General features: G+C 46.0%; 1 protein-coding gene across 2 annotated transcripts in view; it reads right to left on the minus strand.

Moving 5' to 3' along the window:
- Positions 1-26,012, minus strand: part of ISM1 (isthmin 1) — a 73,519-nt gene that overhangs the window by 13,830 nt on the left and 33,677 nt on the right. The window contains exons 2-4 of one of the 2 annotated variants that reach the window (XM_066234261.1): positions 11,021-11,260; positions 3,574-3,714; positions 1,584-1,848 (exon numbers count right to left, since the gene is read on the minus strand). In XM_066234261.1, coding sequence (XP_066090358.1) covers positions 1,584-1,848; positions 3,574-3,714; positions 11,021-11,260 — 646 coding nt within the window. The remainder of the gene's footprint in view (positions 1-1,583; positions 1,849-3,573; positions 3,715-11,020; positions 11,261-26,012) is intronic. The other variant, XM_066234262.1, reaches the window with a different exon arrangement.

The raw sequence follows: 26,012 nt of genomic DNA on the forward strand, positions 1-26,012 counted from the left end.
TCAGAGAGTTAATGAATGAGCTAATACATGTTAAACGCCATGAAGAAGGATCGGCGTCTATTAAGGGCTATATGAATGTTGGCTACCAGTCCTAGTTCTTCCTCCTGGAAGATAGAGAAATTGGGCATCCTCTGGGAAAGGGGAAGATTTCATGAGTCTCCTGGTTGGAAAGAGGTCTGGGAGCGCACTTTCTGCTTTGCTAGCGTTTGGTGTGTGTTTCCACCACGGTACTCTTTTGCTCTGTCAGGTAGTTTTTCTCCCCTTATCCACATACAGGTAAGACCTGTTTTAGGGAAGGACTGTGTCTTACTTATTTTTGGATTCCTAGCTCTTAACATAATGTGGAAGACAAGATATGCTGCTTTTAATAAATGTCTATTGAACAACTAAATGATACAGCTAAAAAAAATTCATCTTGCTGTTTGGAAAGTTGCTTAGAATGATCTATTAGTGGGCAGAAATAACTCTTCAACAAACAACCGGTCTTTCTGCTGAAAACAGGTATATAAGGGTGAGAGTTCGTGACAAGTCATCCTCGTCAGGACAGTGTCTGCTCCTAAGACTGCTGATGGTAAAGCCACAGAATATAACAATGATGGACGCATTTGTAAGATAGCAGATATTCTATAGTATAAGGCACATTGCCTGATTGCTCACAAAGCCAGGTTCTTCTTATTGGACACACAGATTTCTCATCGCCTCTCGCAGCTATGTGGGGCCATATCATCAGGTCTGGTCAATAGAATTTGAGCAAATGTGATGTGCTACATCTCTAAACTGAAGGGATTAAGAGCATCTGTACCTTTTTCAGACTGTGTCTTTCTCCTTGGCTGAGTGGCATAGAGAGCATCCAACGGATAACTCTCAGTCTCTAAAAGTTGGTGGAGCGCTAAGATGGAAGGGGCCTGGGTTCTTGAATGACTGAATGGAGCTGAGTCTCCCCTACCCTGTCTCACATCTCAAATAAAATAGAAACTTTTATTATTTAAACTACTGAGTTTGAAAGTTTTGTTACCTCACCTGTCTTATTCTAAAAACATGAAACACTAGAAGTCCTAACTTGGGGGTCTTAAAATTTATTGGTGGGGAGGCCTCACCTATGAAACATATGCTCATGTGGATTCCCAAGGGCCACACCACTGACAATGTCAAATGTAACATAGTGGCCTGGTCAAAGGAAACAGCTGGACACATCTCTTTTACTAAACTGATTTTCAGTGTGCATTTTTATAGTAAAATATATAAGGAAGTTGATTTGGTGATTTCTTCCTTTTTAGAAATAAAACTAATTTTTTTGAGGGGGGAGACAGAACCTCAAAGACCCCTAAGTAAAAAAAAAAAAAAGAAAAAAAGAAAAAAAGTCTCTCCTAGGATAATTAGTGTGATTTTAAAATTATAGTCTTTCCAGAAAAATGTGGCTGCTGGTGCCTTCTTGGGGCTTCTGCGGAGCAGAGTCTTTATGAGGTATGCCTCATAGCAGACCAAAAGCCACATACTGTAAACTGGGTTTGTCTTGGCTCCATGTCCTCATCATCCTCATTTATTCTCCCCACCAATTTTATATCACTGGGTGGTAAACTCACCATATTCTGGCTGCTCTTTGGTTTCAAAAGTCCGGTGGCCTGGTGCCGGACGGTCCCACCCCCGTGGGGGGTTGAGGAAGTTGCTGTCATCTGAGGTACTGTCGTACTTGTAGTCCTGGTCCCCGCTGTTGGCCCTTGACAAGGACAAGGACCTCTGCCACCAGGCCCGCCAGTCGGGGGATGGGACTGACCAGCTGGGCTTATTCTCCGGATGCTGATCTTTATCTGCTTCAGAGTCAGGACCGTCCACCACCTCTATGGTGACCTGAAGAATTCAGAACAGGCCAGGGTCAATGAGGAGTCAATAGCCTCCAAGCTGGGTGACCCTTGGAAGAAAGTCTGAGAGAGCAGAGACAAACGATGGATGGGTCCCTCATCAAGGATAGCTGAGACTACATGGTGACACAGAGTGCAAAAGCCCCAGGGGTGGCAAAACCCCTGGGGGTGCAAAACCCCTGAATGCACCCCACGACCAGAGAGAATGATGTACTTGGGCCATGGGTTGGTAGAAGACAACTCATTACTAGGGTCACTGATTTACTGATGACTACATTGCAGGGAAGTCTTAAATTCAAGGAGTAAACATGTATTCTGTATATTCCTGAAATGCCACAAGAATAAACTATAATAAAACTGAACACTTATTGAATACTGACTCTGTACCAGGCACTGTTCTAAATGCTCTTCCATATATTAACTTACTTACTCCTTATAATAACCTTCTAAGTTTGGTTGATTGGCCTTTATGATGGATGATTTGCAAAGAAGGCTCTGGCAGTTCCTCCCATCCTTGTAGGTATGTGCCACCCCTCCCATCAAGACGTGGAGTTTACTTCCTCTCCCCTTCTCTCTGGGCTGGCCTTGTGACACACTCTGTCCAGTAGAATGTGGCAGGAGTTACAATGTGACAAATCTCATGAGGTCTTGCAGCTTCCATTTTCATTCTCTTGGCATGTTCCTACCTTTATGTAAGGAGGCCCAATCTAGACGACTGTTTACACAGAGACCACACGAAGGGGGTGGGCCACAAAGAGGAGAGCGGGGCTCCTCAGCTACTGGCTAGCTCCACGGCCTCAGTTGTATGAATGGTGCCATCTTAGATAATCCAACCCAGCTAGGTCATCCCAGCTGACACCACGTGGTGCAGAGAACAGCTCTGCCAGCTGATTCCTGCTCAAATTCCTGACCCCTAGAGGCCACGAGCAGTCCAGCAATTGTTCCTTCAACCTGAATTTTAGAGTGGTTGTCAGATGGCAATAGATAGCTTTTTATAGGCAGAGAAAACTGGCACACAGAGAAGTTAATAACTTGCCTAAGATCACACAGCTAGGAACTGGCAGATGTGGGTCGTCTAGTTCCACAACCCAGGCTCTTACCAATTTGCCACACCATCTGTCAGCAAATGAATAACAGAGGTACTGTCCTCTCATGCCACCAAGGGATCAAAGTGGCCAAGGTGCTGGTGAGGTTGGATGCCACAGCTTGGGTTAAAGGTGTGAACACAAGGTCTTCAAGGCCCAGGCTTTCCCAGCTGTGATTCTACTGCAGTCCAGACCCAGCACGCACACCTTTCAAGCAACCCTCAGGTTCAAAACAGACAGCCTCAGAGCCAAGGTCAGAACTTGCTCTTGGACTTACTGAGCCTAGTTTGGAAGTCACGGGAGTGGAAGAATGCAGCTTCTTGGCTCTGAGAGACAATCAATGTAGAGAAACTTGTTTAAAAAGTATAATAAAAACTCATTGGGTTCCTTTGGCCATCACATAGCTCTTGCAACACCCCCTGGATGAGTTATGTGCAAATGAATCAGAAACACGTGCTCCAAGTAATCAGCGCAAGATGTACCGGGCAGACGGAGTTCTAGTTTTGCCCTAACCCGACATCTGAGAGGGTTGCAGGACGCTCTGCCAAACTGCACCAGGGTGTGCCCATCCTGAGACAAACAGCCTCTTCCTTCTGTGTTAGGGATGGGAAAGTCTGAATTCTACTCACTTTGACATGCAAAGGAAGTTGCCCAGCTGATGGTGGGCCTGGACTGTGGCCTTCTGTGGTCCAAACAAGTGCGGCCTTCAAGACCCAGAGTAAACGTGGGTTGTAGCAGGTCAAGTGCATCTTTCCTTTGGTGTCGGATGCCTAGAAGGGCACCATTGGATTTATTCCATGCTACTGCCATAACCCCATTTTGTAAGAATCCCTTGCATATTTATACATAATCATGGAACTTTTAGTAATCCCAGGAAGAGAAGAAAATGAATGCATCATTGCTGTTTGCTAGAATGGGTGGTTGCCGGGGGGAGTGACAGTGACTGGGACCCACACACAACCCTGGAAGGACAAGTGCAGAAGGAGTGCACAGCTGAGCAGCGGCAGGACACCGCTGAGCCTCTGGGGACAGAACCTTTCTCCCCTGCAGTCCCATCCCCCTCTGCCGGCAGACAGAACAACTGAGCCTTGACAATCGTCTGCAAGGCTGTTAAGGGTCTTGGAGTGGAGAAGCTGCCAAGAGCCAGGCAAGCCTGCAATTATCGTAATGAAATCAGTCTCCGGGTAGGAGATAAAGGGGAACACGCCCAACGGTTTTGGTATTCCGTTTGTATTCAGACTGGAGTCAAAGGGATTGCCTAAACAAAACGTGCCCTGCAATTTCTCCAAGTTGGGAAAAAAAACAATTTCATGTTTTAAGCTATTACCGTCAATAGAATTCTTTTTCTTCCAAACTGGTGCTCAGATCCAAACAAAATAGATGTGTTGCCCGGCCAGGCAATGAGTAGCAAAATACGAATTTACTCCAAAAACTATATCGATGACTAAATCTCAACAGTTTAGAGGTTTCTTTTTCCCCTTTAATTTCTAGCCGCTACCTCAACTGAATTAAAAACAAAACAAAACAAAAACAAACCAAAAACCCCCCACAGAAAGCTTAGGATCCACCATTCCCTCCAGTTCACGTGGAAACCGCATACTGATATCAAAAGGAGAAATCTAATCTTGAAGCTGAAATTTTATAGGCATACAATTAAAAAGACTTAATGAGCATGATCAATGACTTCTCGAATGATGGGGATTAGTTTTATGTTTCCTGTTGCTCTCATTCTACTTACATGTTCTTTAGCCTCAAAGAGGCCTTTTATAAAAATGTCTTGAACAATAATCGATGTGATGAGCTTAAGGTGTGGGAGTGAACACAGCAGATTTCCAAGCTGATAAAGACTCTAGATCTTACCATCCTTTCTCTCCCTTAATGCACATGATTAAAGTATCTTAGTGTATTTGTTTCTTCTGGACTTTTCCACACCATGAGTCAAGACAATAAAAGAAAGAAAAACTCTTTCAACATAGCCAAGCCCAACCCCTGGCAAAATCTCATCAGCTTTGAGAAACAGAGTTCAAAATCCATGCCAATTTGGGAGAATTCTGTCCAAAATCAGGAAATGAGGCTCCTATGTCACGTTACCAGTTTCATTTTCCTCTTGATAATTAAAACAAATGCTTTATATCTTTTCTGTAAAGCACTTTCCATAGGAAAATGAACACAATTATCAAGTTTAACTGATAACGAAGCACAAAATACAAAAACCTTGATCTTCCGAACTCAGGAGACTCTTCGAGATTCTTCTAGCTGGTTGGTCCTGTAAACCTTGCGAGCTTGGTGACTGGACAGGCATGGGTCAGTATTTCTCACACAGTAAACTAAGCTCTGAATGGATTCCTCAGGAACACAGACATCCAGCATCAGGAAGGTAGTCTTCAGTGGAAAATTAGGCCCCAGATGACACACCCTCCTTCTTTGACAACTGCTACAGAAAGAAGACAAAATGGACCAGAAGAATATATACTCTGTCTCTTTCAGACTCAATAATGCTCCAAAAACAGCTCCGGCTACCCTGGCTAACTGTCATTAATGCTTTGACACGTGCCGCCTGCTTGCCCAGACATTATTGCTTGCTCCACAGAAGTTAGACCTACATTTTAGGCATAGAGATTGGCTTGGAGAATTCAGTTTCCTGAGATGAACAGCGAGGAAAATGTAGAGCTGATCTCAAAGCCAGCTCTTCTGATTTCCAGTTGTTTCAGACACATTGCCTCTGTCATCTTCATTATACTGTTGTCACATACTGGCATCTACTCTTTTGGGGAAGTTTATCAGCTAGCCCTGTACTAAGCGTTTCCCGCGCCGCTCTCTCTTAATCCTCCAAACAACCCTCCTCCTGGGTAGAATTGTACCATATAGGTAATCATAGGTGGCATTGCCATTTTGAATTTACAGGCAAGGAAACTGAGCCATAGAGAGGTCAAGCAACCTGCACAGAGCCACAGAGGCCACTGAGGATCTGAACATTACAGGCTTGTTGTCCCCATGGATGTGTGGGCCCATGTCTTGAGCATAGAAATTTCTTGATTGTTATGCCGCCAAACCTGCTATTCCTAGAGCAGGGGTCCCCAAACTACGGCCCCGCGGCCGCATGCGGCCCCCTGAGGCCATTTATCTGGTCCCCACCGCACTTCCAGAAGAGGCACCTCTTTCATTGGTGGTCAGTGAGAGGAGCATAGTTCCCACTGAAATACTGGTCAGTTTGTTGATTTAAATTTACTTGTTCTTTATTTTAAATATTGTATTTGTTCCCGTTTTGTTTTTTTACTTTAAAATAAGATATGTGCAGTGTGCATAGGGATTTGTTCATAGTTTTTTTTATAGTCTGGCCCTCCAACTGTCCTAGAGTTTATCAGAGAAAAGGGGGGGAGGGGCATCAGAAATAGAAGCACATATGACATTTAGAGTCCGGCCAGCTCGTTTGATTGTATCTTGTGGCACTCAAGAGGCCTGTGACCATGTAAGTACACCTGAGTAAGAAAAAGAAAGGCCTCTAAATGACTATTTTAAACTCTTTCTCAGTGGAAGAAAAGAAATAAGTATATTGGTTGAAATGAATCCTAATCTCAGCTTGATCTAGAACAGAGAAATAGTAGGTTGTGACAACTAGCTACTGTGGGAATGAATGGATGCAGTAAGCCTAATAATGAGTTTATTTTAGAGATTTTTGTCTTTGTTATCTGACCATCAGCTACAGACCAAAACTCCAGCCAAAGACATTAAAGTTCAAGTCTAACTTGTCCTGAGGGGATCGACTTTCTTTCCTGCACGATTTACTTATTTATTTATTTGAACAAAACCCAACTTCTAGTATTGTTTTAAATTTAATATGGAGATCGGTTTCAGGCGTTTGAGGCGATCTCTTTCAATTTTGCACATTTTTCTCCCACTCACTTCCACAGCCTGAAGCCAGCCTCAAAGTGGAGAGCCTGGGCCACTTGGGAGAGAGGCCACCTGGTTTACGGGGGTTTAAAAAAAAAAAAAAGGCTGTACAAAGCAGGGCTTTTTAAAGGATTTCCCTTCCTAAAAGTCAAGAGGCCCAAGAGGGATGTGGCCCCTTGCCTGGGCTCAGCATTATCACTTTGGAAGTGTGGGCTGTTCGGCAGGAGGGACAGAGGACCCCAGCCCTGGGGCGTGGGAAACACTTCCAGACACTGGAGGGGTTGCGAGTGGCTCAGAGAGAGGGGTATCGGATTCCTGTTCAGCTCCCCGGCTCCAGTCAGGGATAAACGGGGAGGGGGGTGAGGGGCAGGTTGCCAGGGGAGGAGGAGTCCGGCCCGGAGGTGGGGGTGGGGGGTGGGGGCCCTGGCAGCGGAAACCAGCCCGCTGATCGTCCTTCACCTGTCTTCGCTCTGCTCCCCAGGGAGAGAAAATGCTTTCAGGGGACCTCGGTGACCAGCAGGGCTGTTTGCTTGGCTGAATCCGCCCCTGTCAAACCAGTGGGTTTCAACAAAAGAGCAGTGCTTGCAGGAAGGGGCTCGGGCTGCCAACATGGAAACCATCGCCCCCTGTTCGGAAGCACCTCATCGTTAAAGGACCACCGGGGAACTGGTTTAGTCAAGGGCAGTGGTGCATGGGGCTGTGTGGCCAGCCCTGTGTGTGTGTACGCGCATGCATGCCCGTGTGTACGTGCATTCACACACACTTACACGCAGACCTAGGGCCGGGATTCCCAGCAGTAGTAGCCGCTTCTTTCTTTCTTTCTTTGAACATCCTTTTGAGTGACCAACATTAATCTTTCAGAGTCTTCTAGAAAGGGAAGGCCAGAAGTACAGCTCACTTTTCTTTGCTTTAGAGACAACAGGTCAATGATCAACGAAACACAGGCCGCCCCAGCCCTCCGTAGTGCCTGCGGAAGGTTAAACGATGCAGGGATTGTGCAAAGAGGAAGGGGCTGACCTGACTGGGCAGTGGGCAAAAAGGTGATGTTGCCTAGTCTTTTGGGGGTTTTGAGTTTAATGGTATCTGGGTTGGAGTCTCATTAGTTTCTAATCCATTCTGCCAATAACCCTGATAGTTGGAGCTATGGGAAAACCTGTGCTCTTGGGGGCTATGGTGATTTTTTGCTGTTCAAAGGGTAACTCAAGAAAAGTATGGGGACCTCATAGGAGTGGCCCTGTTCCTCTTCCAGCCCTGGGCTCCAAAGCATTTCTTTCAGAAGCAGCACCTGGAGGTGAACTTCTGGTTCCTGTGCTGGGGTGGGAGGTAAGAGAGAGCGAAAACAAAGCACCCATTGTTACTGTTCACCTGTTACCAGTCTACAGGAGCAGGTGGCTTGGGGTCTCAGAGGAGAGGAGGGCGAATAATCTCCGCTTGTGTCCTCTCTGCAGCCGCGCCTTTGTGACAGCGCGTGGGGAGCCGCACCTGATAAAAGCCTGAGAGGCTTTGCCAGGGAGAACCGCGTGTGGCCTTCTCCTAACTCGCCCTGCCTTTAGTTCTGTGCGCTCACCTCACTCCGGGATTCTCCACACCAATAAGCCCCGACAGCTCCCTCAGCTCTCAGGAGGCCAGGTGAAACTGCTCCGGTGCATTCTTTACCTCCCATCTGGCCGAACAACACCGCTTATTGTGACGGCAAATGAGTTGCGAACTTGACTGCTCTCTTGAGCTCATGCCCAGCCCCATCGCACGGGCTGCAGAGGGCTTAGCGCCCCACGGTTGCCCTCTGCTTTGATTCTCCTTGGATAAGTAATGTGGGTTTCCCAGCTCCTTGGGCCCCGACTGCCTTTGCACCACTGTCGTTCCCTAACATTTAGGTAATATTTCAAAGGGGCCCCAGTGAGGTATAGGTGGAATTTGAGGGTTTCCTGATGGAGGAATTTATCGGGGAGAAAGGGGGAATCCTGAGAAATTTAATTCTTCGGTGAAGGCCCACGTACTTAGTGACGTTTCAATGAGGGGAAGCACTCCCTGAAGCCTTGCATTCCCCTGCATCCAGGCATGTTCTCATAACTTTACATTAGGAATTTTAAAACCTATTACACTAATAGCTCAGTCCTTAGCATTGAGTCCCCCAGTGACATAACCTACCTCTGGGGGAAAAAAAAACAGGAGCCGCAGCAAGCCTAAAATTGTTCCAGGCATGACCTGAGCACTTTGGGGTAAGGGCCGTCTGGCCCTTATAATCTGTGAACAGGGAGAGATGGCTTCCAGTAGATGAAAGCATGATGGGGAGTGATTTTGAGCAACAGTAAGGAGATGTTCGCGCTTTTATTTATTTATTTTCCCAGTCTGCACCTTCTCCAGGTGGATCCTTTGTTCTTTATCAGAGAGCCATCTGGCCAGTTCCTGGAGAGAGGGCAGTGGAGCAAAAGGCCTGTTTTTGTTGTTGTTGTTGTTTTTTCTTCCAATTAATCAATTAGAACAATACAAGAGTCCTCCGACATATTACTTGGAGGCACGCAGAGATTTCTGTGCATGGGTCGTCAAAGAGTCACCTCCGAAACATTTTCCAGCTCTGCACCGTCAACACTGCCCGCCCGCCCTACACCCCCCCCCCCCCCCCCCGTCCCCCGCCCCTGTGGAACACAGCCTTTCCTCCTTGGTCTCCGTGACCCCTCCGGCACCGTCTCTGGTGGCAGCTAGGATTTTCACCCCTATGCCATTTCACGGAGGAAAAAGGCCTTACATATCTGAATTTCCCCGGCACCTAGCATAGCATTTTATACACAGGAGGGGGTGGCCAATGTTCTCTAAATGAGGTGTGTTCTCAGTGACACTCGTTAGCCACCATGACGCTGGTGGTATGAGCAAAGCAACTCTCGGGCCAAGGAAACCTGATCTAAAATGATGTCATGCAGAGAGTGTCAGTCTGGAGAGAGAGAGACAGTTAAGTTAATTAAGGATCAATTGCTCTGGGGTCAGGTTCAGGAAGTTTCTGCCGTGTAAACTAATTGTAATTTGATGCAGAGAGGAAGAATGTGGAAACGCTGTCCCTCCCCAAATGGAAAGAGTTGAGAACAAAGCTGAAGAGCGTGGCAGCAGGCGGACAGCAGGAGCTGCCCCCGGACTGGGTCGCCTTGAGAAGGAGCCTCCCTCAGCTCTCAGGGACCAGCTCTGGGAAGAACTAGAGGGAGGTCCAAGCAAAATCCAAAATGGAGAGTTTGTCTCTGAATCACAAACTTGAGGGGTGAGTATTCCTGGGAGCTGGAGAGCCTAGATTTGAGCCCCCAACTACTGTGGTTTACTAGCCATGGGACCTTGGGCACACCAAACAGTAGCTTTCTGAGTACTGATCGCATTATTGATTAACATTGGGAAAATGACTTATGCTTCATCAGGGTGTTGGGAGAGTCAAATCGGATCAACATTTGCTTTGCGCAGTCTACTGGGCTATTTCAGTGCAGATGAGTATTACCATTTTCAATCCCAGGCACCCCCTTTGCATCGCCTTCTACTTCCCTCGGCTTCCTCTCATTCTATCTCAGTTATGTTCATCTCTCACTTAGGAACTTCCGTTCTCACTGCCCTTCCTCTTACCCCCACAATTTTTTTTTTTATCAGTCATTTACTATTTAGAACTGGAGTGCTGTCAGATCCTTAAGGAATTTCTGGTGTCCAAGGCAAGCTAGAGAGGCATTTGAAGGAGAGAAACTTCTGAGTACCTGTGAAACCAGACTGCGATTTGCCTCGTCTACCCACGTGTTAGATTAGCCCTTCCCCATAACGGCCGTATTTCATCAGTTTCGGGGCATATTATTTTGTGTTGCTTTGTTTTGACATTTCAGTGCCTCTGAAAACAATGCCTCTATCTAATAATTGTCAGTGTATCATACTTTAATTAGCAATGTTTTCTTTTTTCTTTTTTTAGTGGTTTATCAAATAAAGATGCACAATCATTCACTCACTCATTCATCTCACAATCAAGGGTTCTACCTAGACAAAATACAACACTGCTCATATGTATATTTATCACATATTATCTATAGAGATAACCTGACAATAAGCAGGATTCACTAAGAGCTTAAAAAAGAAAGCGAGGTAGGTGGTAGTTGCTCTGAAATCAGGTCAGGAAACAAAGAGACAGACTGTTTCATTTTCTTCTACCTTTCTGCTGCTATGTCTTACCTGGATGTTTGGATTCTGCCCGTTGATATCAGCTTTGGAAAGATCTGGAAAGTTTGGCAGATCAAGGAGGAAAGATCTTGGACCATCTCTTTGCAGTGAAGGGTGCCCAGTGTCTGGCTGGAATCGCTGTCTGGGGAGGGGCTGGTGTGCAGCCTGGTGGTCCAGATGCTCCGCTGGGGCTTCTCGGGAGAAAGGAAAGCTGCTTTCTGATGTAGCATCACTTTCCACGTTGAGGTTATTCTAAAACAAACAAGGAAATGAACAAATAAATAGGACATGATTAAAAAATGCCACCCTTAACGGTCCATTAAACTCAGGAGCAAGGACAACTGCAGTGGCTGGATAAGCCAGGATGGTATTCCCAATTCATTTTCATGGCCCTGCGGTTTACTGTCTCCATCTTTGATAAGCCAAATCATCAGGACACTTCCTTCAGCCTGCTACTTGGGAACTTTCTGAGGGTAAATGAGGTATGGGCTATTTATTAAACATTATACACATCAACACACACACACACACACACACACACACAAGTACTATTTTGAAGGACAGTAGGTGCTCATTTAAAATTGGAATCAAATTATGGTTTCCTTTTCACAGCTTCAACTGATGAACCACTCTGGCTTTAGTTATAACCCTGTAGTCCAGAGTTTCTTTCATTGGTGGGGATCATGGAGTAAAAGATCTGACCACACTGCACAAAATACTTCAGCCAAATCATTGATTATATTCATTCATTCATTCAACCCTCCCTCCCTTCCTTCCTTCCTTCCTTCCCTCCCTCCCTCCCTCCCCCTCCCTCTTCCTTCCCTCCCTCCCTTCCTTCCTTCCTTCCTTCCTTCCTTCCTTCCTTCCTTCCTTCCTTCCTTCCTTCCCTCCCTCGCTCCCTCCCCCTCCCCCTTCCTTCCCTCCCTTCCTCCCTTCCTTCCTTCCCTCCCTCCCTCCCTCTTTCCCTCCTTCCTTCCCTCCCTTCCTTCCTTCCTTCCTTCCTTCCTTCCTTCCTTCCTTCCTTCCTTCCCTCCCTCTCTCCCTCCCTCCCTCCTATCCTCCTTCCTTCTTTCCTTCCTCCTTCCCTTCCACCCTTCCTCCCATTCGATCCATCCAATCAACAAATGCCAACCACATGCTAGGCACAAGAGATATAGTCATAAACGAGACAGACATGGGCCCTGTTCTCTTGGAATGCACATCTAGTTGAGGGGAACAGACAATAACTACACGAATACATAAATAAAATGCGATCAGAGAGTGTGACTGCTAAGAAGAAAAGGAAAAGGGAAATGTCAGAGAGCAGCCAGGGAGACCATTAGGGAGTGAGGGGACAGTTCTCTGAGAAGGTAGCATCTGACATGAGACTTGAACAGGAGAAGGCAGCCTGCAAAGATCTGCGGGAGAACATTCTAGTCGAGGCGCTAACGAGTGAGACAGGCCCAAGGTGGGTATAAACGTGACCCACTGAGGGGCAGGAGGAAGGCCAGTGAGGCAGGTATAGAGCGAGGGAGGGAGGAACAGCAGGAGATGAAGAGAAGGATTCCAAACATTTAATGACTGTATTCTGAAAAGTGCAAGTCTGTTGTTTTTCCCAGCTCACGAAGAATGTCTCTATTGAGTTGTCACTCGGGGGAAATTTTTCCAGTGATTGAAGAGTGTAGAAATTGCTGGACCTCTTTCCCAAACCAGCCCCTCTCCTCGCATTCTCTCCGGACCTCACGTTGGAGGCTTCCTGCACTCCTTCGGGGTTGGCATTTTCATGTTTACTGGTTGAGGGAGAGGTGGAGATAGAATTTCACCAGCCCTTGGGCGAGTGGTTAATGTTCTTGTTATTCTTGGGCATGTTCTGGGGTTTGGAGCGTATATTCCAGCACACTGTCTCCACACACACGCCCCGCCCCCACCACAGTGCTTCTGACCCAGCCAAAGGGTTACAGCTGGGATCAAAACACTCCTGACTCTGAGTCCCCAAGGTCAAGAATGGCCCTGGGATGAAACTCATGCAGCGGATAAATACCTTCTTAGAGAGCTAACACGAGGGAATGGATTCTCCTATCTCTTTAAACAGGAATCGGGCTGAGGGGTAATCCCGTTGGCACAGAGACCAGCTTTGTGGACATTCCCAGAGGCCAAGGAGAAGGCTGAGGTAGACGGCACGTCTGCGGTCTCCTCTGCAACACGGAGGTGTAGAGGGGTTGCTGGGTGCTCCCAGCGTGTTTTCGCCTGCCCTCTCTCTCTCTTTTGCTCAGGAGATGTGGCCTGGGGCAGTGTCTTTGTTCACCTTTCCAGCCCCCTCTCTGCCATGGTTGCTGTCTCCTGGCAAATCTCGTAGAGGGAGTTGGTCTGTCATCCCCAGGGCTGCTCGACTCAATGGGAGCCAAATGTCTTATGCTGAGACAGAGTCCAGTGCATGCAGAGATAGAAAGCGAGAGCGCATACTATGTCTTTTCTCAACACAAGACCTCTATCACATCCCAAGGGGAAGTAGCTAAATGCAATCGTTCCTTTGCTCTTCTCCCTGGATCTCCAACCCCAAAACTTCCCCACCAGCATTAGTGGGGGCAGTTAGATTCTCAAGGAAAATTTGTTGCACAGCATTAGGGAATATAAGTCTCAGAAGGGGGCCCAGGACTTGCTTGCCAGTTGTTTAAAGAATTCCCTGCAAATCCAGCCCTAATGGCATTGTAGCAAATGGGAGCTCCTACTTAATTGGGTTGCAAATGAAGCTTGCTTTCTGCTGTGATGGAGGACTCTTTCTCCTGCTAGAACAGGGGTCAGGAACCTTTTTGGCTGAGAGAGCCATGAACGCCACATATTTTAAAATGTAATTTTGTGAGAGCCATACAACGACCCGTGTAATTTACGCATTATCCAATAAAATTTCAGTGTTGTCCCGGAGGACAGCTGTGATAGGCTCCAGCCACCCACAACCATTAACATGAGCGGTAGGAAATGAATGGATTGTAATACATGAGAATGTTTTATATTTTTAACATTATTATCTTTTTTATTAAAGATTTGTCTGTGAGCCAGATGCAGCCATCAAAAGAGCCACATCTGGCTCACAAGCCATAGGCTCCCGACCCCTGAGTTAGAACATATTTTAGAAGAAGAGATAAGAAGTGTATTTTTGCTGCTATTTGGCATTTTACTTAGAAGGCTGAAAAAGCAAGACTCGCATCTTGTTGTTTTCTTGATCTGGCTCTGGAATTTTTCCTGGTGGGAGATACTTCACCACAGAGTGATCCAGCTCAGCCATGGACCAAGAAAAAAAAACCCTTTAATGACTCTGTGGCTCAGCGACCCCATGAAAAACAGAGCAGACTATATGGAGAGTCCTGTACCATCCCAGCAGGATGGTCAAGATATCTCAGGTTAGGTTGTATCAACACATTAAAAGAGAAGTATAGAGTTAGGTGATTGGCTGAACAATATAGGCCACAAGTGCCTCTGCCGGGAATGGACTGAGGCTAAAGTATGTTTTGGCTTGAGTTAGGCATGCAATTGTGGCTTTTTTCCATCTTTCTCCAATCCGCTCCTTTCCCTGCCCATACCCTTCACCGCCCCCGCCACCCCCACCAAGTTCAGTGCTTGTAAAAGATTTGGAAGATGGGAAGAAATAAAAAAAATGCTAATCACAGTCTCTGTAGATCTGAATTACTCTTGCATCTCCACCAAAGCACATTTATCTATAAACTTTGGATAAAACTCATGCCCCCAAACTCTTCAGAAATTGGAAGTCCTATGATGGGGAAGATATCTTATTATGGCTCACATACCAGTCCTGGCATTTAGTGAACCATCATGGTAACTTCACAGTGGCAACCAGATGTCAACTGTGTCGCTCACTTTCTTAATACCCGATGCCAACTCTGCCATCTGTACCCATCTCCATACACACTCAGAGTCTTCTCATTGAACAGCATCCATATATGAAATTACTCAGTGTGCAATGTAATATTTCCTTTAATTTGTCCTAAAACACTGTCTTAAATGGCCAAGAGCTTGCCCTCACTAAAAGGAATCAGAGCTCCTGGGAAAGTAAATGGCTGATTCCAGAGCGTGGGCAGAAAAGTATAGGTGAGTTTGAGGTACTTTACTGTATCACAAAGCAAGGGAGATTTTAGTGATGAATGGTGTCCTCTTTTTTTTTTAATTTTAATTTTTTTTTTAATTTTTGACAGAGACAGAGAGAGTCAGAGAGAGGGACAGATAAGGACAGACAGACAGGAAGGGAGAGAGATGAGAAGTGTCAATTCTTCATTGTAGCTCCTTGGTTGTTCAGTGATTGCTTTCTCAAATGTGCCTTGACTGGGGGCTACAGCAGAGCAAGTGACCCCTTACTCAAGCCAGCATCCTTGGGCTCAAGCCAGAGACCTTGGGCTTCAAGCCAGCGACCATGGAGTCATGTCTATGATCTCACGCTCAAGCTAGCGACCCCGCGCTAAGTCTGGTGGGCCTCCGCTCAAGCGGAATGAGCCCACGCTCAAACTGGCAACCTTGGGGTTTTGAACCTGGGTCCTCTACATCCCAGTTTGATGCTCTATCCACTGTGCCACTGCCAGGTCAGGTGAACGGCGTCCTCTTTAAAGAACACAGGAGCCAGCTTGAAGGGGCCCCATTGCACAAAGATTAGACAATTTGGGCATCAAAACAAGAAGTCTACCGTTGACCACCACACATGGGATCTATGAAAACCTCTGAGCATGTGGTACTCACAGAAGAAAGACAGAAAAACTACTGTCACCATTCAAGGTAGGAACTATGACCCTTCTTACTTTGAACACAGGTTAGAAATAAAGGTTTTCTTGAAGAAGACATATTAGAGCTGAGATTGAAAAGGTGAGTAGAAGTGCAGCAGGTGAGGAGAGGAGAGCAGAGGGGAGGTGGGCCAGTGACTACGGCAGGAGAAGGGAAATGGTGGGTGGGGGGGCTCCCCAGGACCTGGTGCAGGGACCCGAAGGATATCAGAGCTGGAATGCAGTGGTTGCTAGGATGCAGGCCAATCTGCTGTCTTAGTAAGATACCACCAAGTTAAATACTATCAATGCCAAGCTCCACATTACAGTGTCAGACCCAGTGCTGTTGATCTGAAAGCTTTCTATCACAATGTGTTGGGACTTTTCCACTGGGCCACCCCTTCCCTGGTGGCATTCCCTGGGTCATTTGGAGGCTTACTGACTGAAGCTATCTGTGTTGGGATGTCTTCTCTCCTCCCTTGCTCTCCACGGTTGGCCCTAAATTCCCCTGGGAAAGCTATGCCAAGCGAAACTAAAAGAGAAAATCTTTCATCTATAGACTGGGGACTCTTAGATGAAGCCGAGGTGCTTTATGATTTATGTTCTTTCTCCCCAGGACACCACTGGCCCAAGACCAAGGATGCCCAAGCACTGCCTTCATCCCCTGCATGGCTCATTTCAGCAATCCTTGCGACCAAGGTGGATCACCAAAGCCACATCAAGGTCAAAGTGGTCATGATGGTCAGAGTTCCCAGCTAGTCATTCGGCTCAGGCAGAGGGAGAGGGAGGGGATTTCTGAAGACCAAGACTCAGGGCCAGTTAGGGCAGTCGGCTCCAGGAGGGGAGATCATGTTGTACAAATGGGCGATGGGGTCCACATTTGGAAATAGCCTGCTAAGCATCGTGTCTCAGGCGGCAAACAGCCACCTGCCCTATTCTGCAAACATCCGCCAAACGCTGGTGTGTGAAAACAGGCCTGAGCCGACCACTTGCAGCACCTCCAGAAGAGGCACAAACTAGAACAAATTGTGGCTGGCTAGGACAGTTTTACTGATTTTTTTTTTAAAATAGGCTGTGGTAAGTGTTCCCACGGTAACACAACCAGGCCGACCTCTTGGAGGCCGACGGGATGGCAGATCTCTGGAGGGCAGAGAACTGGCCGTATCTGCAATCCCAAACCCCACACCCTCCCATTCCACAGGCTCAGGAGGCCCCAATAAGTACTACTTGATGATAATGATGGCCACAGGCCTAGTCAGATTTTGTTTTAATTAGACTCAGGCTATAGACCTCATTACCCCTCATGTGGCTTTTATGTGGGATTCTAAAGAAGAAAAAAATCTGGGAATCTTCTATTGAAGATATTAAAGAAGATATTATTAGCAATGCTTTTGGTCTCATAGACTTTGAACAACAAACAACAGAGATTATAATTAACGTCACTGCAGCCTCTCTCCTTAAAACATACTAACAATATAGCTAATTAGCAATATGTCCTCATTTGGGGCTGGACATCTGCATATTATTATCGACAATGCTTGTTTCCTTTTTCCAGATTAAAGGAAGCCATGCTGCACCCAGGCATATGGCTGTGCTCCTTCCACATTAAACACTCCGTTTGCTTCTACCCACGATAAACACACTCAGGGTTTTATCTGTGATGGGCATCGATTTTTGTCTGGAACACTTCCACATGTCTAAAAATAAGTTCAAGAATGCCATTGGTGGTATTTTCAAAGGGAAGTACAGAAGTTTCTCTGCTAGGGGAGAGAAAAGAATAAAAGGGCACACTGATGATCTTTACATATGACTGGGGAGCAAGGGTCCCCTTGGAGGAGAAAACCAAGAGAGAGAGAGAACAAAATGAATTTCAGACTGGAAAATCTGCTTTCCCAGGGGGCATACTTGTCCTTGGGGCTCAGGACCATCACCGTAGGAGTGGCTATGGTGGGGGGGGGGGGTCTTGTTCTGGAAGGAGTAAGCAGGAGCCAGGGGAAGAACCACACACTGTCACGCAAGACCAAGGTCGGCCACCTCCTGATTGCTCTACCTGTGTGTGATGGAGTCACTCCCCGAAGGCATCAGGAACAGAGCACGCACATCAGTGGCTCTATTTTATAGCGAGGATGAAAATGCAAGTTCCTGGCAGAGGGGAGATGGCCAGAAATGAGCATCAGTCCTTGGTGTGGGACCTTGAAGCCAACTCTAAGAGCTGGTGACGCAAGCACAGCGTGTTTGAAGAATGCAGGACAGTTGTGTCTTGGTTGGCAATGGAGCCTTCTGTTGAAAGCCTGACTAAAAGCTGAGGAATCTCTTGTTCTACTGGCAGAATGTATCATAAGCATGTTTATTTTAGGGCTTGGGAATGACCCTGCTTATGATCTCAGTCGACACTTCAGAAGAAATGAAGGGTGGGCAACTCCTTGCATTTGGGCAAGACGTGGGTTCCACAGGGGAAGGGGCCACTAGTGTGGGCCACCCTCCCCTGTGCTTCTTTCTTAATTGAAGGCTCTTGGGGCCAGCTGACAAAATGGAAGTCAACACCCCACTGGCTCGCCTGGGATACTTCTGTAAACAGCTTTGATCTTGAAAATGTGCGGATTATTGGTGATTTTTCAAGTTGTGCTTTCTCCACTGCTGGCAAAGAAAACAGAGTGGGAACTCTCCAGGACCCATTTCCTTTATGTCCTGTGAGGCGAAAGAATGAACAGAAGAGAAACATGAACTAGTCTTTCAAGTCTAAGAAAACATGTAAGAAGTAGAATACAAGGGTGGAAAGCCAAATTGGCCAAAGAAAACTTTACTCATCATCTAAAACATCTTTGTAAATGTAAGAAGATGGAGAAATTGTATTTCCCAGAACTCTTCTCTGGGGGAATGGTGGGCTTGCCTAGAAGGAGCATTTTAATAGGTCTCTTGGGGGGTATGAGAGAAACCCTCCTTAACAGTGTGCTAAGGGAGGGCTTTGTCTGCCAAGGGGGGTATTTGAATTTGAGGGCAGAGCTAACTTGCTCTGGGCTATAAAGAGCAGGGTGGCCACCAGGGGGCTTTGATCCCTGCTCCCAGCTGTGTGGATCTCAGCCTCCTTTTAAATCAAACTGTGAGCAAATGTTTAAGGACTGGATTATTGAGGAATTTTCAAGTTATGTTTTCTCCATTTCTGAATAGTGGTAACTATCTGGGAGCCAATTTGTAGAGGCACCAAATTAATAGTACGCCCAAATGGCCCAACTATCTAAGTCCTCCTTTGATCAGAAGGGGAGTGTGTTGAACACAAGGAGACCCAGGAAGCTAATAGTCCCTGCAGTCATTCTGCATATCCTCACATGGAATGGGGGGTACTCAAGGCCTATATCAAGGCTGGTGTTCTGCTGTTGGAAGGCAGAACCTGGAAGGCAAGCCAAAGTGCATGAGATGGCGAAGTTCTGAGGTTACTCTGCGGTGGGGTGGCCCTGGGGGCCCTTGCCCAGCTTATTACTTTAATTAAGAAGATGGATTTCTCTCAAAACCCCAAATCAAGACTTGTCGTTGAAACCTATGACAGATCTCTCTGCTACAGTACCTCTACCTGTGTTAGATTGGTTTGCAAAAGTGTTCACAAATTCTTTCTCTTTAAATATCCATGCTTTGGGTGTTGCCTCCCATAGGCTTGGCACTTGGTCATGTGACTTACTTTGACCAATAGACAACAGTAAGCACAGACAAGTGCTTGTGTATTGGGTCTTGCCTATTTTTGCTGCTCTTTGGAATCGGAAGACTACTGTGTGAAAAGGCCTGAGCTAACCTACAGGGTGATGAGACACATGTGAAATAAAGATAATCTTCCCCAGACCAACCAGCTAGCCAATGACCAGTCACTCAAATGGAGACCATCCTAGACCATCCAGCCCCGGTGAGCCAACCCAGACTAGAAGAACCATCCAGCTGACCCATAGAACCATGAGAAATAATAAATATTTGTGGTTTTAAGCTAGTAAATTCAGAATGGTTTGTTATACAGGGAAAGCTAACTGATATAGGACCTCAGTTATCTCTCCTGTAAAATGGGCATGGTGAGGAAAAATGGGAACTGCAGAAAACCTCTCAACCCATTCAGTTCTGACATCCTCGAAATGAAACCCCCAAGAGACACTTGTTCTGGAGAAATTATTTTCCAACAATTAACTTATCCCAAATGCTGAAAACATCAATTTGAGGATTGGGAGATTAAACAGAACCGAATAATTCTAAAGGCAGACAACATAACTGCTGTCTTCAATGACCAGAGCACCTTCCCTTTCTCCGATGCCCCCACCTGCTGACTCCAAGCTGGGGAGTCCCTCCCACACTGGTTCTGTCATTTACACGTGCTCCTTAGCTAACAGTCTCACTGACAGGCTTTCAAATATTCTGAGTGCAGCCTTAACAGTTCTCCCTCCACATTTAGAAGGCACCTGGATATCCCTGTGGGCGGTCAGAAACTAGCAATGTTCATTTATTGGGAACCCTTACTGACACCATGAGACTATGAGAGTGCTACCATAGACTAGCGGCGACTCGAGGTGAAGAACAGGCTGCAGCTCCCAGGATGGCCCCCTCTCCCCGCTGCTTGGACAGACTGTGCCTGTCTGGACTGCTGTTCTGTTCTCGCCATGGAAACTGTTTGATCTCCACTTGGATAGCGGGCTGCAGACACAACTATGGGCCCTTGACTTAGCTTGGCTAACCCTTCTTCCTAAACGGTGGAGGTGCTTGTCCTCCTTGGGGTGCACTCGCTGTGGTCAACAAACCCTTCCTGGGGGTGTGCTTTGTGCCTGGGGCTCTGCACATGGCTTGTTAAAATAAAGCAAAAGAAGCAAAAGGATGATAGCAAGTTTATCAGTTCATCCCAGGGCACGGTATGGCAGGCCTGCCCATGATTGTTTAATTCTCTGGGAGAATGTCCGTTCCTTTGTTTGTTTGTTTGTTACTTACTATTGGTTAGGGCCCAGACTAAAAGTTACATGCTCACTTGTAGATGTGCATTCTATAGAAATAGAAATGTTTTTTGTCCAGTTGAAACAATAATTCATTAAATGGTCTCATTAAAAGAAAAAAAAATGTACCTATATGAGGTGATGCATGCTAACTAAATTTATTGTGGTAATCACTTCACCATATATATATGTATAAAATCATTATATTGTATACTTTAAACTTATATGATGTGATACGTCAATTATATAAACTTAGAGAAAAAAAAGAACAACTCAAAGCTTACTCACGCAGGGGTAGTCAAACTTTTTATTAAAACCGCCCACTTTTGCAGTGCTGGTCAACCTAGTCCCTACCGCCCACTAGTGGGCGTTTCAGCTTTCATGGTGGGCGGTAGCAGAGCAACAAAATGGCGCCGCGATTGGCCCACCATGAAAGTTGGACCGCCTACTAGTGGGCGGTAGGGACTAGATTGACCAGCACTGCCAAAGTGGGAGGTTTTTATAAAAAGTGTCTTCTTGCCTTTGGGGATATAACCAGTTTTGTTTCTAGCTTACAAATTTACTTCCTCATGATTTTCCCAACTGATTTTGTAATTATCTGTTTCTCAAACACTCTAAACTGCCATTAGCATCTTCTTAGTTCCCTTGTTAATTAGCTAAATAAATATTTGAAAAGTATTCATTTTAGATGTATTTTTCTAAGATATGTTCTTAATATCATAAAAATCATATTTGGAAGGCTTTTGTCTTCAGGGACTTCAGACTCCATTGGGGAGGTTAGGAAATGCTTACACACCTATAAAATGTAAAGTCAAAAGTAAGAAATTCTTTAGCAGTGGAAGTTTTCAATATGAGGAAGTAAAATCAGGCAGACTCCTAATAATGATTCTACAACTCACCGTGTATTGATTCTGTAATGTCAACATACTATGTTCTTTTTTTTTCTCTCAAAGACCTCCATGTGGACATGGGTCCAACGCCCTCACAGCTGAAACCAGCAGGGAGAAGCATGCTTTGTGAGCTGGCCTGCTCTTGGGACTCTCCTGCCTGAGGGGCCCCGTAGAAGGACAGGAGACCAAGTGCCTAGTGTTGGAGGCACTCATACTCCTTTCAATCATGTTATTACCTCCCTGTCCCCATACAATTCCCTGGTCTGGCCCTAGAGAGAAAAAAAGCACACCCCAGTTTTGTTCTCAATGAAAATCATTCCCCCATGGGAGCTCATCCTAACTGGGGTGAGGCTGTGGTTCAAGAAGAGAAAAGAGCAAAATTCTCAGTGGTTTTCATGTGGGAGGTGGTAACGAAAGGGGGTGGGACAGAGAACACATGTGCACATTGATGACTCTTCCCCACGATGGACATCATGGTGCTGGGGTGTTTCAGTCTGCACCTGGGCAGGAAATGATGTCCCTGAGGTACTGGGTGACTAAGGGGGGGGGTTAATAAAGGAACAATTTACAGGTGTCTGGGCAGAGACTGGCACCCATCAAAGATGCTAGAGTGCCCAGCGCCAATAAAGTCAGGAAGATCGTACACCCCCAGGTGTGAATGGGCAAGAAAGGGGAGAGGTTAACATTATCCTAAATGGGAGATATGTGTGTGTGTGTGTGTGTGTGCGTGTGAGATGTGTGTGTGTTGGGGGAGGACATGGGGGCTTCCTAAATACTACAACCTCCCTCTCCTCTTCTGGTCATCTCCTGCCAGGTTTGCTATTGGCCAATCCAATCAGAAGCCCAAGGCTAGGGAGCCTGTTGATAAAATACATCCAGACCACGTCCCTAAGGCATAGCTTAGGATGGAAGGGCAAACACTGGAGCTAGAGACTTACACAGAAGCTACTGGGCACACGGGACATATCGGCAGGAACACAGCATCACCAGTGCCAGACACTGGACATTAAATCTAATCATCACAATATCCATTGAGGTGGACATGTGCACCCCAGTTCTCGGGATGAGCAGATTGAAGTGGCGAGGCCCTTGGGCTGGTAAGGAGGCGCCACCGCCGCTCTGTGCCTTCCTCTGTCCATGCTGTCCTATTGCTCCTTGGAGGTGTCATTCAGAGAGAGAGCGTCTGCAGCCACCTTGAAGTCCTCATCCTCTCCCAGCGGCAGCCCCGTCCAGGGGTAACGGTTCCACGAACACTGGCCTGAAGCACATCACCGATCGAATCCTCAACTCTGCTTCCCACTTCTCTGATGAGGAGTCCTGGCCTCATTTTCTTAGGAAAACTCTTACTAGCTCAGCGCTTCTTGACTTGTGCAGACTGACAACGTCACAGGGTCAGTTAGGTCAACAAAAAGAACCCTGAGATAATAAGCATGAAATAAAATGGATGGTGACTAATTCATGAAGGAAGAAGCAGGAATAAATGGGACAAAGGCCTTCTGGCGAACATTAAGGGAGCTATTGGGTGGGCCAGTGGAAGCAGAAAACACAGAAAGGTTCCAACATGCCAGGCTTCCAACATGCCAACACATACTGCTTTGGACAATAGGGGTCAACACCCTTTCTCAGACCTTCTAAATATTTGCAGTGAACTCTGAAAAGGACAGGGGCCCAAATGGCCATCTGTAGAAGAACATATAAGTAAAACATATATGTAAAATAGTCACAGAAAGAAACATAGTTGATGGATTTCAGAAATGTAATGTTGAACAAAGGAATTCAGACACAAAGAAGCATAAAACTATGATTCTTTACATATAAAGTTCAAAAGCAGGCAAAACTAACCAATGCTGTTAGAAGTCAGGACAGTGGTGACCCTCAAGGTGTTAGTGACTGGAAGGAAGGCCTTGTGGGGATGGGGGCTTTCGGGACCCCAACCATGTTTTGTTCCTTGATCTACAGGTGTGTTCACTTTGTGAAAACTCATGTGTGATCTGTGCTCCTCTGCATGTATGTTACTTACATTCAGAACTTACATAACTGCCCACAACACAAAAGAGACAAAATGGAAATAGAACCAGAGCGGAGTAGCAAGTGACAAGGTCACAGCCATTTCTTAAAGACACCTAGCTTCTCTGTTACTGCTATTTTCTGAACAACAGAGGATTCAGGGAAATAATGCATTTGAAAAAAGAGGGACTCCACCTTTGGCACATTAGTTCCTTGTGGCTCAGTTATCTCATCTGTAAAATGGGGAGAATCTCTGTGGTAAAATGACTTCTTTTTACCCTTTGTTATTCCCCTTTCTCAGTGGGTCTTTCCTAGTACTCAGTTTATATTGTTATCTTTCCCTCTCTCTTTTTTTCTCCTCAGAAACTAAAACCTAATCTTTTTTTTTTTCTTTTTCTTTTTAATTCCAGAGAGGACCAGGCCACTGAGAGCCCTGGGAGCCAGGTGAGAAGGTGGGCCGTGGGTGGCCCATTTCCCTGGCATCTGGGATGGCAGGCCCCTCTCTCCCTATTCATTACTGAGCACACATATCTAACCTCCTCTCCTGTTTTTCAAACTCCTTCTCATTCTTCATACCCCATTTATCCTGCATGGATAAAAAACAATGTGGTTCATACATCCAATGGGGTATTTATGAGAAAGAAGGATATCCTGCCATTTGTGACAAAATGGATGAACCCGGAGCCCTATGCTAAGTGAGATGATTCCGACAGGGAAAGGTAAGTACTGTAACGAAAACTTGTGAACAGAATAAAATGAGGTTTGTGGAGAAGACTTATGGCTGTTTTTCTCTCTTGAATATTTTCCACCTCAGGCTCAGCTCCTCTCTTCCCTAGTCATAACCACACCTCCACCTCCACCATCTTTTATCACTGGGCCAGTGAACACAGAGAAGGCAGCCTGTGTTGTCTAAAGTCACGGGAAGAGTGGTAATATCTCTTCCAACCACCCCAGTGTAAAGAGAGTGGTCAAGATACAGAGAAAGGACCCAGACCACTCCCAACCAAAGAGGCCCACCTCAGGAAGGGTGGGGGTCAGTGCTTTAGTCTTTTGAGTTTAAAAGTTATTTTCATTTCCACCATCCCCTATTAAAATATATCATAGTTGGTCCTGGGAGTAGTCACACCCGATCTGCATGGCAGGAGCTGAGCACACGGTAGTTTGGGATTCAACCCCTTATTTTTATAGAATATGATCCAGAGGAGATGGGAGTGTATCTGGCCTGGGCCCAGGATCCGGGGTTCCTGACTCCCAGCTTGGAACTCTTCCTAGTGAACTGGCTACTTTGGTGGCATTATCCTGTTTCCCTCTGTGGTTTTCCATGACTGAATCACACAAATTAGCTTTTCCTTTTATAGTTGTAGTCTTGACAAAAAATCTGGACCTTGATAAATGCCCTTTGGATAAATGTATGAATGAATGGACAGACAGACAGATGGATAGATGGAAGGATGGATGGATGGATGATGCATGGAGGGATGAACATACAGGATTTCAAAGGCTGATAGGTGTGGGCACAATTGACTCCCGGTGGTTCCGTTCAGGGCTGCCTGGCATACCATATAGTTTGGGTGTGGCACAAGAGTCTGGTGAGGGCCATATGGAGTTTGAAATTCAGACCCAAGAAAGGGTTATTGTCTGCCCAAAGCAGTGGCTAAAGATGCGCTCGTGCCACACCTCTTTCTGTCTCCTGTGAAGGCTTCCTTTCCTTTATTAACATAAAACTCCTATGCATCCTCTAAAACCTTGTTTAGATACTGCCTTCTCTGGGAAGCCTTCCCTGATCTCAGCTTGTTCTGCGTTACTTCTGTACCTTATAATACTTCATTTATTCTATTTATACATATTATTAAATGTGTATTCATTTTTGTTCAGTTTCTGGCTAATCAAGGCACATAAAAAGTAATTTAACTGTAAATTCAGCTACACAAAGGGGTAAATTATAATAGTCACATTAACTTTTTCTAGTAAATGCATATCTAGGGACAAAAGGAGTACTTTGTCCACTTTTGAAATTCCTCTGCTACCATCCTAGTGCAGACTGCCATCGTCACTCTGTCAGGTCCCAGTTTAACTTCACCTCCAGAAGGAGAACGTCTCTGATCATCCAAAACTGTCCCTCTTCCCTGAACAGTTTCCCTCCATCACTCTGTTTATTTCATTCCCAGTAGTTATTAGAAGCTGAAATTACTCTATTTATGGACTTTCTTCTTTGTCGTCAGCCCCTACCAGGATGTCAGCTCCTTGGAGCAAGACTATGTCTGTTCTGTCATTTCTGTATCCTTGGCTTTTAGCCCAGAGCCCGGTACATAGCAGGATCTCACTAAACGAATGAATAGATTAGTGAATGAATGGACAGGCAGGGTTTCAAAGCCCAGTGGGCACGGGCACAGTTGCCTCACCCTACATC

Source organism: Saccopteryx bilineata, chromosome 6 (assembly GCF_036850765.1).
Source record: "Saccopteryx bilineata isolate mSacBil1 chromosome 6, mSacBil1_pri_phased_curated, whole genome shotgun sequence".
NCBI classification, from domain to species: domain Eukaryota; kingdom Metazoa; phylum Chordata; class Mammalia; order Chiroptera; family Emballonuridae; genus Saccopteryx; species Saccopteryx bilineata.